The sequence below is a fragment of the Ostrinia furnacalis genome, unplaced genomic scaffold (genome assembly GCF_004193835.3).
Source record: "Ostrinia furnacalis isolate ACB-3 unplaced genomic scaffold, ASM419383v2 OfSCF4162, whole genome shotgun sequence".
NCBI lineage: Eukaryota > Metazoa > Arthropoda > Insecta > Lepidoptera > Crambidae > Ostrinia > Ostrinia furnacalis.
Genome location: NW_021134401.1, coordinates 45,825 through 61,610, shown reverse-complemented (window position 1 = coordinate 61,610; position 15,786 = coordinate 45,825). Strand labels below are relative to the sequence as shown.

The following is a 15,786-nucleotide window of genomic DNA, read 5'->3' as shown; positions in this document are numbered from 1 at the left end:
AATATTTGATCATTTAAAAATAAACAGTCCCATATGGACTGTTTTTAAATTGCTCGGGTAAAAGAGTGACGTGTCTATTATCACTTAAAATAAAGCAAAATTTAATTATCTACTTAATACGTGTAAATCAACCTTAACAGTCCTAATCAGATTCACAATTTATTGTACTTGCAATACTCAATAGCACAGGTACGTTGGTAGGTGTTCACTTATCGTTAACGCGTTATAACTTCACTCGTTATTTAAATACCAACACAATATTTCGATGAACATAATTAAACCGTTTTGCGTTTGTTTTGATTTCGCCAATATTTGAATTCGTTTATTTCGTCGGCTTTATGTTTACCTCGATAAACGGTGCAAACAATTTGTTCCCGGTTTTTCCACTTAATTCCGAACTAAAAAGGTGATTCCCATTTTCGAGTACTTTTTCGGGTGAAACGAATAAAGGAATGTACTACTAACTGAATACCCACAAAGAGGCTTATGTTTTAAATGTGTAGGTACTAGGTATATTTTCTTTTTGTGTGCCGTATTTTTATTTATGTCTTATTTTGCAGTGAAAATTGGAATATTTTTGTGTATTTTTTTTTCTCAATTAAGCAGCTTTTCAAATGGAGAGTAATCTCCAATCTAATCTAATGTAGGTAATGTAAACGATTACTCGTATAATATTGCATGCAAAATTGCAAAGTACCTACCTTCATTAGGTCAGTATTCATATTTTAAGAATACTAATAACAAACCGCATATTTACATAAATAAAATCCCATTTTCCAAATAAGCTTTTCGTTTCAAAATTTAAAAAAATCACTTAGAAATCTCACAAGCTGTACCATTCGTTTCCTTGTAATGTGTAGGTACGCACGTAGTCGTACCTACAGCTCCACTGGTAAATTAGTACAAAACAGTTTCGCTGTGTGTTCGTTCCGGCTATGCGGGTGCATTGGTGTTGACCAAACAGCTCTAGTCTAAAATAGACTGATGCAAAAAGACCGCCCGTAGCCAATACCGCTCTGTTACTAAACCGCTGAGTTAAATCGGAGACTCGTTAACAGCTCCTTTGGTGGCATAATTGCAATTTGGAACCCTATTTGTAGTTTACGGGACTATTCTCATGCAACTCCTGTATAGACAGGATCTACAGCTTGAGCATCAATAAAAACCCAACCAGTGAAGGTCAAGTTTACTCCACACAAGAATGGCACTAAACCATTGTGTTTTCATTAAATAAACACTATTTGCAGTTCAGTGAAAGTTTTTATAATACTCGTGCGAGCAAATCGTACGTAGTCGAAATCAAACTCGAATGTCTCGCAACCGACTAAATTATATACACTTAACAACAACTTATCCGTATTAACTGATAACTGGAGAGAAATGGCATATAACAGATCGAAGTGATGATTCTTACTGTCGGAGTTTGAGGCTGAGTTACACCACCTTACTTTAACTTTGACAAATGTCAAAAATCTGTCAAACTCCATACAAAAAGCACCGGTTATCGTTAAAGTTACGGTCAAAGTAAGATGGTGCAGCCCAGCTTGAGTTTGGGTAGTTGCCCCATCTTAGTTATCAATAACAGTGAAAAATTCTTCAGTTCAACACAGCAGCTCTTTCAGTTTGTAGTCTTTGGCATAAGGATATAAATATTATTTTGCTCCTAAATTGACATTGGCCTGTGAGGAACGATAGTTACATGCATTGAATATACCTTACCCCAGTAGTAACAGGCTGAATCTAAAAATAGGGTGGGTGAATGGGACCCGTTCTGAGAATTAGGATGGAACTATTCCAGGAAGAAAGGTATCCGTGCTCATATGAAAACTGATTATATTATCAATTATAATGTTAGCTTTTACAACTAAGGTCGCTTGTAATAGAGAATGGGGATGTTGCCTGGGTCAAAAAGCAAGAGTTTTAATTAGTCCGTCAGTTAACTTATCAAAAAATACTCTACTCGTATTTTTCACTTTTTCAAACTAATGAAAATTTAAAGAGATAAAGCACCCCAAAGTTCATAAGAAGAGGCCCGTGACGTCAACGCTTGCTTAAAAATTCCGCACGTTGTGACGTCGTGCGCAACTTCAACGCACCATAACTATGTAATTATTTGTTAGATTGACAAATAAAATTATACGGGTCCAATATTTTTTTATATTAAACATTACGGACTAAAAAAATTTTTTTAGGCAACTAGCCTATTGGATTATGGAAGGTCGTAATTATAATTTGCAATAAAATATGGAGACATAGACCCTTTCCATAGAAATAGAAAACTTCTACTTCATAAGCTGCAAGGTTTTATTTAAGGTTCGGACAAACCAACGCGTGCAGCGATGGCGATGACGATGGCGACCAATGCGCGTGCAAATGTTGTTTCACACTGCCGCGACCCCGATGGCGATCACTGCGCGTGCAGTGTCCTTACCATGAGTTTACGTTAGGTGTGCTCGCTAGCGACTGCGTAAAAAAATGACATTTAAATGTATGACATATTGTGCAGCGCCCCTAGCGGCTACTTTCAAGAAATAAAATCTTCATAGAATTTTTTGACGTATTCGCTAGCGAGCTCACCTAACGTAAACTCATGGTAAGCACACAGGTTGTCACTGTCACCACAACTGTCACGCATATTGTCACTTTCGCTTATTGTCAATCACCACGCCTATATTCGGCAAAATGGAAACTGAATTAAATGATTTGTTTGAAGCTTTTGATGCAATTGAGACAGTGGAAACACTTTTTCACTCAAGTTTATTCAGGCGGCCATATATTATAGAGTGAGACAGGATTACATACATGCGGTATAGGTAGTAGGTATTTGTAACTCATAACCAATATATATTTCTGGCTTCGTTTGTAGTCCCTAGAGCCCTAACAATACCTTTTAATTAGATTTAAAGAAAGGTTTGATAGGAAGGAGGACTGCACTAAGGCTTTCTTGGCCTTCTTCCCTTTTTATACCAAGTCTGAAAAACTCTAGGTTGTCTGGAAGAAATCGCGTTATAGCGATAAGACCACCTAAATTGTGCCTGTCTTTTGTATATTTCTTTCATGTTCGATGTTTGTTATCAAATCTTGTTTCTTTTTTTGTCTTGTGTGGTGTACTATAAAGTGTGTTATAACTATTTATATTATATTACTAGCAGTGCCCCGCGGTGTTACCCGCGGTAAAACGTAGCCTAAATGTTAATCCAGGGTGTCAGCTAACTCCATACCAAATTTTATTAAAATCGCTCCAGCCGTTTAGATGTGAAGAAGTAACAAACATACACACTCACAATCTTTCGCCTTTATAATATTAGTGTGATGTGATGTGATTACTATATCCTTGTGTTTACTAAATTTTCATCATATTATCGAATTCACAAAATTAATAAAGCCTGCATTTTTCTAAGTTACAATATACTCTACGTGCCTTTTCCCGTCGACCCACATGGGTACTGGATCATCAAAGGGAGAGTATGCCGCATCCCTCGGGAACTATGTAACCGGAATAAAAAATGCTTTGATAGACGGGAATAGTGGAGCTTTCTATTTGATAAACGGCGTAGAATTGGATCATAAACAAAGATAAATAGCCTTTAGAATTATACAAACAATCGAATGTATTAATTAATATTTGTTTAGGTGTAATCACAACACCAGCTTTATAATTTATGTTTTCATCAACATTACCGTAATTGCTACATTTTATAAAACTCATAAAACTCATTTTTAATTTTGCAAATAGGCTTTTAAAAAGCACTTTTACACGTCCCAATATTAACCAGACCACTGCTTCGGGACTATAAATGGGCCAGTGCTGAGAAGAAGCAGCGCAAGAAACTCAGTCAGTATTACTACTAGATTCTACCGGTGGCTGTGCTGCATGGATATTATAAGAGTACATCCTAGATCCTTAGGCTGAGTTGCACCTTCTTACTTTAACTTTGAGAAACGTCAAAAATCTGTCAAACTCCATACAAAAAAAACACCGGTTATCGTTGAAGTTACGGTCAAAGTTAGGTGGTGCAACTCAGCCTTAGATTAGGTATTGAAGTTTTAGAAAACTAAGATTTAACTTAAAGAAGATATCATCAGAAAAAACCAACGCGCACATAATTAAAACTCTTTTACTGTTCAGTAATAAGTGTGATTTTGCATCAAAAATGTATAGTCAGTTCTGCGAATATTCCACTTTTACTAAAATAAACGATGTTTTTCGCAAATTGGGGCTTGGAAATATAAAAAACAAATACTGGCAAAGTTCACCTCAGTTCTCAAGTTACGTAGGTTCGTTAAATTTAAACGAGTCTCATACACATACGTAATATCTTCTATCATATAAAAAATGAATCACAAAATGTGTTAGTAAGCGCATAAATCAACAACGCTTGGACCGATTTTACCAATACATTTTTTAATATTCGTTGAAGTCCAAGGATGGTTTTTACGGTGAGAAAAATTCGAATAATTTCCGGGAAAACCCCGGGTGAAGCCGCGGGCGGAAAGCTAGTATGAAATATTTTCAAGAGCAATTCAAACAGATGATTTTTATCAAAGGTTTTTGTGAATATTGTGGCTATATGAATATAGTACGCGATATTGGTACTACAAAACTTTGTCAGGCATAGCACAAAACTTTTGTCTGATCAGTTTTATGTTAGATTGTCACACTCGAATAATATTTTCTATAAGTAAGTACCTACTTATCGAAAATATGAAATAACTACTTCTAGCAAATATTGCTCACACGGCTAGGGTTCTGCAGAAGTAATATTACTAACTTTGTTTTTATTTCTCAATCCACCTTGGATAAACGGTTATGTATTTCAAATTTAGTCCAAAATAAAAGGGCAGGCAAATTTAAGGCAGTATCTGACAAAAATTATAAGAATTAGGGAGTTAAGGAATATAGTGGAAAGGCCAACAAACATTTGCATAACTTACGTAATTTATAAGGGTACCATTCATGCCTACGGTACCCTAAGACCTTATAAAACACGGGGAAGAAGATTGTTCTGTAATCCTCAATCCCATTTGTAAGATTTCTATTACAGTATCTTTTATTATTTATACACCCAAGAGGAAGAATCAAAGAAAGGTTACATGATGCATATTAGTAAGCCACTACTTATTGTGTAATAAGGTGGGTATATTTTATTGTACACTATATTGGCTTTTAAAACCTTGACAGTTACAAGAATTTCGTATTGAATTCGAATATGTTTACGTCTTATTGTATAAATTTATCGTTTATTAAATATGTACTAGCTTTTGCCCGCGGCTTACAATGTCGCTATAAATTAAAGCCTTTTTGTTATTCTGTTTAACGTTTCATCAAAATCCGTTCAGCAATTTTTGTATGAAACATATAGGATAATAGGAAGTTCAGACGTAGTTTATAATCTACTAGCGACCCACCCCTGCTTCGCACAGGTACATGTATTAGGTATACTTAAAAACCTTCCTCTTGAATCGCTGTATCTATTAAAAACGCATCAAAATCCGTTGCGTATTTTTAAAGATCTAAGCGTAGATAGCTAGGGACAAACAGACAGGAAAGCGACTTTGTCTTATAATAAGTAGTGATAACAATACTATTTAATGTGATCTCCGATTAATCAAACGATACAAAGAAAGATAGAAAAGAATCGTTAAGGAGCGGACAATAGACCGAATCAAGTTGGGACTTACTTGTTAAGAGATCATTAATTCGTAATTGTTTGGCTTTCATGATATAGGAATATTATCGAATACTTTCAGATCGAGAGTCCAGCTCTAGAACTACATAATAGAGTACTAAAATACACTAACGTAAATAAAACAATTTAAGCAAATCCTTAAATCCAGCTTTTAAAACACAATTAATGAAACCCTATAGTCAATAGTTAACAATGTTTAAGTTCTATTGTCAGAATTTCTAATTGTTCCACGTTAATTTGTCTTTGTGGAGATTAAATATCAAACAAATGACAAGTTGAAGATAATTTTAGAAACATGTCTGAAGGACAGTAAGCCCTTGGCAGTTAATACTTATTTGGCGATTTGTAAGAACTATTTTAAATAGTCCATGCAAATAAAACAATTTTGACTTTGACTTTGTTATTTTTGATTGAGCTACGAGTACTTATATGATCGAGTGAAGCGGGTATAAAGAAAGTATTGAAAATTGAACGTGCAATTTGAAACCCACTAGACCGAATAGAATCCTTGTAAAAAAACTACTCGATATGCAGCACAAAGTTCGATCAAAAAGCTAAAAGCTGTAACACGACCCTAAAAGCTCTATAGGCACTGAAAAAGGATGCACGATGAAATTGGATATTAAGTTTGTAATTGGTTCAATTTGATTGTACAAAATGTTACATTCGTTCTTTGTTCTAAAAATAGCGAAGGAAAATCAGGCCTTTAAATTTCCATCAGACTACAATTTCAGCACCAGAAATTCGATATTACGTCAGTCGTATTCAAATCAAAATTACAACGCATTCAAGTAATTATTCGTGGGTATGTTTATGACCTTACAGCATTCAGTAATTATTTTTAATTGCACAAAGAGAACAAAGGTCTCACAAACAAAATTCTCATTACTGAGTTTTAGGAATCGCTTACAAAAATAAACATGGCTACGTAAGCCCCGTTTATGAATAGGCTTTCGGAAGATAATAGGGCGTGTAATCATGTTTGAACTGGCATCAGGTTTGCGCGTTCCTAAACTTTGTAATTGTTTATTATTGTTATGACAAAGCCTAAGCTAATAACGGTCATGTACTACGAAATAACAGAATACTAACAATAGTGATTAAAAGTTACTTGGAAAGGTCGTAAACTCGGTACTACGGTACATGTTTTGTTTACTTTATTTGTATTATTAGCCTGCGTTTGATCAAAGGCTTATGTTATTTTTACTCAGTTATGGTGAAGAATGCGCGATATTTTTCAACAAATGTAATACTCGAGTAAAGCCAGAGGGAAAGAGTAGTTGATCATGCAAAGTGAGATGAATGTGTTAGTCAGAGAGAATAAAAGATGGTACCACGTCGCACTACATAGCCTAAAATGGATGCGCGAATGGGGGTTTAAAAACTTGCGACTTGGTCTTGATGAACATAAATATTTCGTGTTTGTTAAGTGGGTAGTTCTACAAATCAGGGAATTTTACGGGGCTCAACTTGCAGCTCCTTAAATTACCAATTATTAGTTTTCGTTTTAGGGTATTAATAAAGTTTAACTCACATAGTACTTGGTCACTGAATTTCAACAGGTTTTAATAAAAACATCCCAGACAAAAATGGCTTCAAATGGGAAAAATTCTCATTTCCCTGTGGGGTGACATTCCAGAATTCATGATGTAAATCACAATAAAAAATATATAAAAATATAATTAGTCAAAAATAACATTGTATTGAAGGTAACCATTAGTGTATCTTTCATTTAACCTATATGGATTATGTTTGAATTCCCTATTTACATAATTTTTTGATTGCTGAACAAAGGCGACACGAATTAAGTATCACTTCCCTGCCACCTATAAACACGTTAAAATCTGTAACAAAACAAAGGGTAAGCCACGTTGTCGTTGTTATGTATTTAAGTATGCAGTTAAGTTCGCCTAGTGAAACGTTTATTTCGCCCAAATCGTCAGTCAGTTAGACGCAGCTACGCTGTTATCATCGTCTGTCGTGTCTGGGCCAGACAACTTCTCACTCATCTGTTACGTATTTATAACAGTATTTTATATTATTTTAGGGCAATTATGAAACAATATTGTCAAACTCGCTTGCGTCCATTGACTGATAATATTAAATTTGATATGAAGTTTATATAATTCATGATTTTGGCAAAATACATCAAAAATCTCACTTCCCTGTGTATCATTTCCCTGGGTTTACGAAGAAAATGGAAAAGTTAATATCGACTAACCAGCAAAACTTACTGCCATATAAAGGCATTTTACAAATACACTAAGTGCAGGCAAATGCATACACTCCATTGAAACTGGATACTCCATTTTGACTTGCTTGACTCTATACAAACTTTTAGCTGTTTTTGCAGTAACGTGTGCGAGCACTTCCAAATAGGCATCAAAAAATATTCTTCCATGAAAGCAAATGTTGATGACGCTTAAACTGAATCTGAAACTGAGACCAGTAATGCCTGCAACACCAGTATTTTGATTCATCAGACTTGGTTGACCTTACGAGTGTACTGGGACTGAATGAACATTGATGATCCTGATGGATTGCTGGAGATGCCGAAAATAGATACTAACGAATTGTTTCCAGTCGAAGAAAAGCGTCGAGGAAAGAAGAGGAAGATAATAGAAGGAGATACGAATAGTAGGGAAAAGTCAAAGAGATCAGGTGACGGAAAAAGAAGCAACGTAAATGAGTTCCATGTTCAATTGATAGTGGACCTTTATGATGCACATAAAAGTATTTTTTATTATTTTTAGAATAAAGACTATAAACTCAAATGCATCTTTCAGTTAAATTTTCACTATCCTGTATATGTTCTCACTTCCCTGTCCATCGAAAATAGAAAAACAGCTATAAAATCAATATTTATCATAATTTTGTCTGGCCCGTTAAAAATTGGATAAGTTGTAGTATATTCTCGGTCTTTAGTCACTGTTTATACTGATTACTAACAAAAACTGGAGATTCATTTTATGGTCCTAAATAATTCCACCGTGAGTAGAACTACCCAAGTTTCATTCTAATTGCCAATATAAGAACAAAAGATTACGAAGCGAACTTCAAATGTTTTTGTTTTACCACCAATGCATGCAATGTACAAAAAGGAAATTTTCCCATCTGCTTATAGGTTTAGCACGCTCCTGTCTTATAAATACAGTGTTTATCTTTTTGATATAGGTACCTAGTAATTGTTCACGTCAAAATTAGTCGAAAATTACTAACGTTTCGCTGTCGTTCAACCTTGACAGGCCACAGTCATTAAATTAGTATTCATGCTAATGACCTTCGGCCGTTTCTAAGCTGGAAAGATCTTTGAGTAACAGCATGTTGTTTAGGCCTTAGATACGACTTTGAAAGGCTGCGCAAAAGTAGAGACTTTAAAAAATGAGATACTCAATTCGACTATAGGTAATTATACGTATACTATAATAGTATTTTTTATCGCATACAAGCCTTTAATGGATATTTTATTACTTTTGAAATCAACAGTCCCGCGCAGAGTTAGACACTTTTAGTGCAGCAACACCAGTAAACTTTAACATTAACTTACAACTAGATGACCCAGTGAAATTCGTATCATCTACATCTATGTCCTTCATATTTTCTCACCGAAAGCCTTCCTTGATCCATGACAAACTCTTTAAATCCAAAATCAGTTTTATCGGCCCAGCCGTTTTCGAGCCAATATCCACTACCGGATACCGGATTCTCTCACTATAAGCCTTATACAGAAGCTCAAAGTTGCACAGCTTGCTATGAAGAGGGCTATGCTCGGTGTTTCTTTACGAGATCGAATCAGAAATGCGGAGATCCGTAAACGAACTAAAGTCGCTGACATAGCCCGACGGATTAGCAAGCTAAAGTGGCAATGGGCAGCGCTCATAGTACGCAGAACTGATGGCCAATGGGGCAGCAAGGTTCTGGAATGGAGGCCGCGTACCGAAAAACGCAGCGTGCGACGTCCACCCACAAGGTAGACCGACGACATCATAAAGGTAGTAGGGAAGCGCTGGACGCAGGCCGCTACCAATCGATCAACATGGAAAGCATTGGAGAAGGCCTATGTTCAGCAGTGGACGTCCTATGGTTGAAATGATGATCCGCTACCGGACACAACGACTTGGTAGCAGGTGATGGTGTCCCATGACAGCTACAATAATAGTGTCTACGTTTGCTCAACCTCTTATTCAACGAGTTTTGTATTTGCTTTTCCCATTTATTATCTATTGTATTCATACTATTTATTTTCAATTAGGACTAGCCATAACACTTTATTTATATTACGATTATTAGGTCCGTCTGGGTAAATTATAAATAATAATTTGACGTCAATTCGGGATGGAGATTACCTATTGAAATTAATATGATAAGCGTAATTAAATCGCAAACAGTTTTAGTTTAATAATTAGGTGTTTTCGGATAAATTATCAGACACAATTAATTGGCTTTAATGCTAATTAGTATTTTGCATAACCGGCTTTAAAGATTTTGTAATAATATGTTAGTATGTCATCATCTGAACTGGGTTTTCAGTCTATTTTCAGTCCTAATCACTAAATGCTGGGTGTAGCATTCCTCCGAAATAATCCTTTGAGATCGGTAGCAAACTTCGCCTAAACACTTCCAACCTTGTGGGTATTGTATAAATCAGGAATGCTCTATAAGGCAGCTTACTTATCTCTCACATTTTAACATTCGCGAGCACTGATTTGTGGGTAGTTTCGTATCAGTGGGCAGCAACTCTACCATGTTTGTACACATGAATGAATTAGTTTATTGTGTTCAAAAAAAAGCCCACACGATTCCACCTGATATAGAATTCTCGAATCCTAGTCGACGAAGTGTGAAAATAGAACATTGTGCCAGTTTCTGCGAAAACGTCATGATACTTATTTTTAGAATTATCTAACAATCTTCCACACTTAGATTATGAATACTGTTTCATATAACACCTTTATTCTATTTCCTTATCAGCGACATATTTAAAAGATACTCCACATTTTCTTAGACAAGAAAATGGCGGTGAAAACCTCTGTGGTGTAATTAAGAAATAAACGAGAAATCATTACTTAATTAATAAAGCCTGCCCAAAAGGAATTTGTATTGATTCGTTTTCTTGAAAAAATAATTTCCTAGCCCCGGGGAGTAATTAATATCGTTAGGAATCCTACTAATATTATAAATGCGAAAGTTTGGATGTCTTGATGTCATGATGTTTGGATGTTTGTTACTCTTTCACGCAAAAACTCCTGAACGAATTTTGTTGAAACTATTTATGATTGTTTATAACTCAGATTAACATATAGGCTATATATTATGACGATATGTGACAAATAAATTTCAACAAATAAATAAGACGTGTCTAAAAAGCACCATCTGTCGTCATTGGTTAAAATCTACAGCGCTGGACAAACTACTGTTTTTGACGTTCGTAAATATTCAAGCGGTGGAAGCCGTGAAACGCCATCTATCAACATGATATCAAACAACAGATTTTACGAACTAAGGGGTAAAACCAGTAAAACCAGGTCCACGCGTACGAAGTCGCGGGCGGCCGCTAGTATTTATTAATTACAGATGGTCTAATTCATTCGTTAACGAGATTTAGGTTTAGCCGTAATGACGGCTCGCTACATTTGTTAACTTGTTTTCGGGAAAACTTTGTACTTGTTGGCACAACAACAGTAAATATTACGTAAGTAAGGTCCAAATACTCGTACACATCTCCAAATATTCACTTGGTAATTCGAATTTACTCATGTTTAATAACTGAGGCTCTCTCTTAGGTTACGAATGAAAAATGAAATGTGTTGTTTGGAAAATTTGTATTAGAACGTTAGTTGCGTCACACCAGCCTCATTTGGGCTGATGTAAAATGGCTCTATAGTTCTGACTCCCACAGAAGAGAGACGAAAATATCAGTGTCAAAGTTCTTATACCCATGATGAAGAGTCTAAAATAGTATCTGAAATTAACGCAGATACGTTGTCCCGAAGGGGTGGTAAGGCAAGCTTATTTGGGACGTGTGCAAGTTCTCTGAAAAGGGCTACAAACTAATGAAATACATATTTGAATTTAACTTAAGCTACTTCATTAGAGGTAAGTAGGATGCAGGCCGCTAATATCAACCGGTCAACATGGGAATCATTGGGGGAGGCCTATGTTCAGCAGTGGACGTCGTGTAGCTGAAATGAAGATAAGGTACTCACCACACTGTGCCCGCTGCGGCTCCTCAGGCTAAGGCGCATCTTCCAGTCCCGTTTGGAAGTGGCGCCGCCCTCAGAGCTGAGGGATCTCTTGATCGGCAAAGACATCTTTATGGTTGTCAACCAACAGCAACCAAAAGTTCAACAAACTTCTTCAGAAACAAACACGATAAACGAATGCATTATGCGTCCCTCCCGCTTCGATTCGAACACCGATTCGTTTCCTACTCAACACTAAATTTAACACTATTGAATTAACTAAGCGTCACTTTCACTTTTAATTAAAACTACACTTATTTTTTCACAATGTGAATCCTATTTTAACACTAATAAGTTAAGGAAAAAAACTAGCCTAACGATTACACTCACTACTGGCTACATAAAACTAACTTACGACCTAAAGAATCTGTTCATATTAGTCCGTTTACATGCTTACGTCACTTCATTGTTTTTCACTAAAGAAGGAGGAAAACTAAGGAAAAGTATCTGACAGACTAGTCTTCATAGTTTAGTTCACAAGATCACTGTACATTAATTGTCTTTGAAACGCGCATCTGAAACAAAGAAAAAGATAAATTAGTGCCTTATTTTTATTGCAGAACATACTCGTATTATAATAAGGGTAATTATTAAAACGTGTTTTATAAAATTTGTTAAGTCGTACGCTAGGAGACAATAGCATCACAAAAGTATTGTGAATTAAAGAGGGCATACAATTTAAGGTATTTGGGCGAAGCGCCTTATAGTAGGTATAGACAGCAGACACTTTAAGTCTGAGTGTTTTTTGTATAAAGTTTTTGGACAGACATTAATTTGAAGTTAGTTAAAGGCAAAGCTAAGGTAAAATAAGGTGGTGCAACCCAGCTTAAACTTTTCAAACGTCATTCTGCTGCATGTTTCGTAGGTACTGCACATTTATCCATCGTTTATTGCATCAGATTGAATAAGATACAAGAATGAATACTATTTCGCCCACGATTTACGGTCGCATCGACATCCAATCGTAAATTTTCGTGCACGACACGCAAATGTGTTGTGGATCGAACAAGCGCACGTTTCCAGTCCGGATGTCCAAATCTATCTTTCGGCCGTAAACTTTATGAGCTAAAAATCCTTTGGTGTGCTCTCTGATGTTAACGAGATGTCAAGAATTGATGTACTTGTGTTTCGCTGATAGTGTAGCTCGTAACATATTTTCTATACACACAGAAGCAAGCTAATTTTTTTTTTTGACACAGATATAGTAAAAAATGAACTCTAACCAACACTGATAGCAGTCTATAGTTCGTTCGCGTTAACCTTTAACCGACGACGTGCGGTCTCACAGACCGCTCCGGTTTTTGAAATTTCTGGATTGCAATGTTCTAATTACTCCCGTGTCCCGAGCGTCTCAGTACCTTCGAGTTTAGTTACCTATACGCCATTACAGGTAGTGGTTACGTCGATGAGGGCAGTTTTAATAAGATAATTCGATTCAAAGTTCAACAGCGGTCTGTGGGACCGCACGTCGCAGACTACGTAACATTTTTGTACCATACTAAAACTTGCGTTTTTGTTTTAGACGACTGATTTTTTAAAAAAAATGATGGATCCTGGGCCATCACAACCTAGAGAAAGACATTTCCTAATGATATATTGATATTAGGACATAATATTATGTAAAAGAAATACCGCGAAACGGGTGGTAAAGCAAACAGTGACATGATTCTTGGCTCTGACATGCCAAATCAGCCTGATGTCATTGCACCAGCTGCAAACAAGACGTACATTTTGGTCCACCTAAATTGAAAACGAAATTATCTTACAGGTGTTACCTATGCATACCGAAAATGCTTGGCATGCGGTAAAAAAATATGTCCAGATTGTGCCTAATGTTTACCCTACGTCAAAATTTTTTTGTGCATGTAATGTACGTGTCATTTATTTTTATTCATTATGTTCACTATATTTAGGAATGAGTAAAGTTTTTCTTGATTTGGTTAAAATTTACAAGTTTTAAAGGTATTATTGAGCTCTAGTGTAATTTCAATGAAATCAAGGGCCAAAAAAGTTTTAGCCATATTTAAATAAATAATATACATCAATTCCTCGCCAATTATAAGTATGTTTATTTGTAATACTATAATGTTCTCAAAAAATATAACACCAATATACTTTTATACAAAAAATGATTATTTTTTGAGTAAACAGTGTAGCGGTCCCACAGACCGCACGTCGCAGACGACGTGACAAAAAAATCACGTCGTCGGTTAAAGGTCAAGAATGCAATGAATCATCATTGTCCGCCGTTGATATTTAGGACAAACTTTTGATTTTAAGCTTTTAAGTGTATTTTTATAAATTCATTAAACTTCATCTTTTAAAGTATAATTTGTTTGAATTTTAACAACTTTGTGAATACAACTTTACCCTACAGTTGCACTGATGATTCACTGCATTCTTAACGCGAACAAACTATAGTGTCTATTCGAATACCTAACCACAAATTCTCACGAAAAGCGCGGACTCTTAACGCTCTTATTTTGACAAATAAAAATGGAGCCAGAGCTGTAGCAGAGAGCATAAGTACACCATATTCTAAGATAAAGAAAGACACGTTGCCCCAAAAAGGTATTTTAAATGTAAAGCTTACTTTAATCCGACGAAAAAGGTTAGGTCCCTAACATGAAAGTATTCTTCACAAACGTGATTTACATTCATATTAAGTCCATGTTTGCGATGTTAATTCCCGAGTGTACCGTATGTAGTATTAATTAAATATTAAAGAAGAGCAAATTTTTTAAGTAGACTGTCAATTAACGTGCTAATTGGTTTTCGAGAAACATCTGTAGTAAGTGCAGGTTCACACGAAATTATTTTAGAGAAAATGTAAATTTCTTTAAGTAGGTATTTCGTTGTCACGTAATATTATTTAATAACTAGGTATGCATTCATTTTTTACTTCAAATTTGTTCAATTGGGAGAGAAAAGCAATAGATTTATTTTTAATGTATCCTCTTTTATTGAGCCATGATTTTTATGGCCATATTCTTATTCGTAACTATTTATTTTTTTAAAGAAAAAACATTTTCCTTTAGTTTTCGTATAGGATATAACTGAAATTTGACACAAAAAGAGCAAAAGACAGATTTACGGACCCGTAAGTAATATCACAAGGGTTTTCGCCTTTGACCTTTCCGAGGTATTGAGTCTAAAAGATTCTTTTTATTTTTACCGACCAATGACGGGCATTCTTTAAATTCGCAGTTTCAAAATTATGAAATAACTATTATTCAATATAAAAAAGTCTTTATTAGGACTAACTTACATTTCTACTTTAGTTTGAAGAGGTTTCGGAATGTTTAAAGGTAAGAAATAAAGAACACAAAACAAACACTGGCAGTGACTGTGTGAAAAAATATTCACCTACCTTTAATTACAGAAAAAAATAACTGTCAAAAAAATGTTTACTAAATAGGTAGGTATTATAAATGTGTTTTTTATCCTGACGCCCAAATCGAAAAAACTCGTTTCATTTCTATTTATTTTAACGAACAAAGAAACATTATTTATTATCCTGTATTATTTGATAGGAGTCTGAATAACGAAAAATAGAATATTCCTTCTGAAATAACGTAACAAAGCTAATTAAGAAAAACAAGACACATGTTATTCCTTTACCCTTAATAAATCTAAAAAAAATATCAAGGATAAGAATAAATTGACATAAACAGGTTTTTAAGAAGTCTAATTTATGTGTTCACGGTTTCAATTTTGCTACCAGTAATAAACTTTATAGCTAATCATGATAATTAAAAAGGAAGAGTTTTCTAGATACAAAGATCAAGTCATGAGTGACAAGAAAGATTTTTTTAACAATCTTTTTCACGCGTTGTGGAGTCTATAAATAATTG

At 35.1% G+C, this 15,786-nt stretch overlaps 1 protein-coding gene across 1 annotated transcript in view; it reads right to left on the bottom strand.

Annotated features, from left to right (window-relative positions):
- The window catches only part of LOC114358994 (uncharacterized), a 200,162-nt gene that overhangs the window by 153,205 nt on the left and 31,171 nt on the right, over positions 1-15,786 (bottom strand). The window contains exon 2 of the mRNA XM_028313210.1: positions 11,897-12,447. Within this exon, the coding sequence (XP_028169011.1) occupies positions 11,897-12,001 (105 nt within the window). The 5' untranslated portion in view covers positions 12,002-12,447. The remainder of the gene's footprint in view (positions 1-11,896; positions 12,448-15,786) is intronic.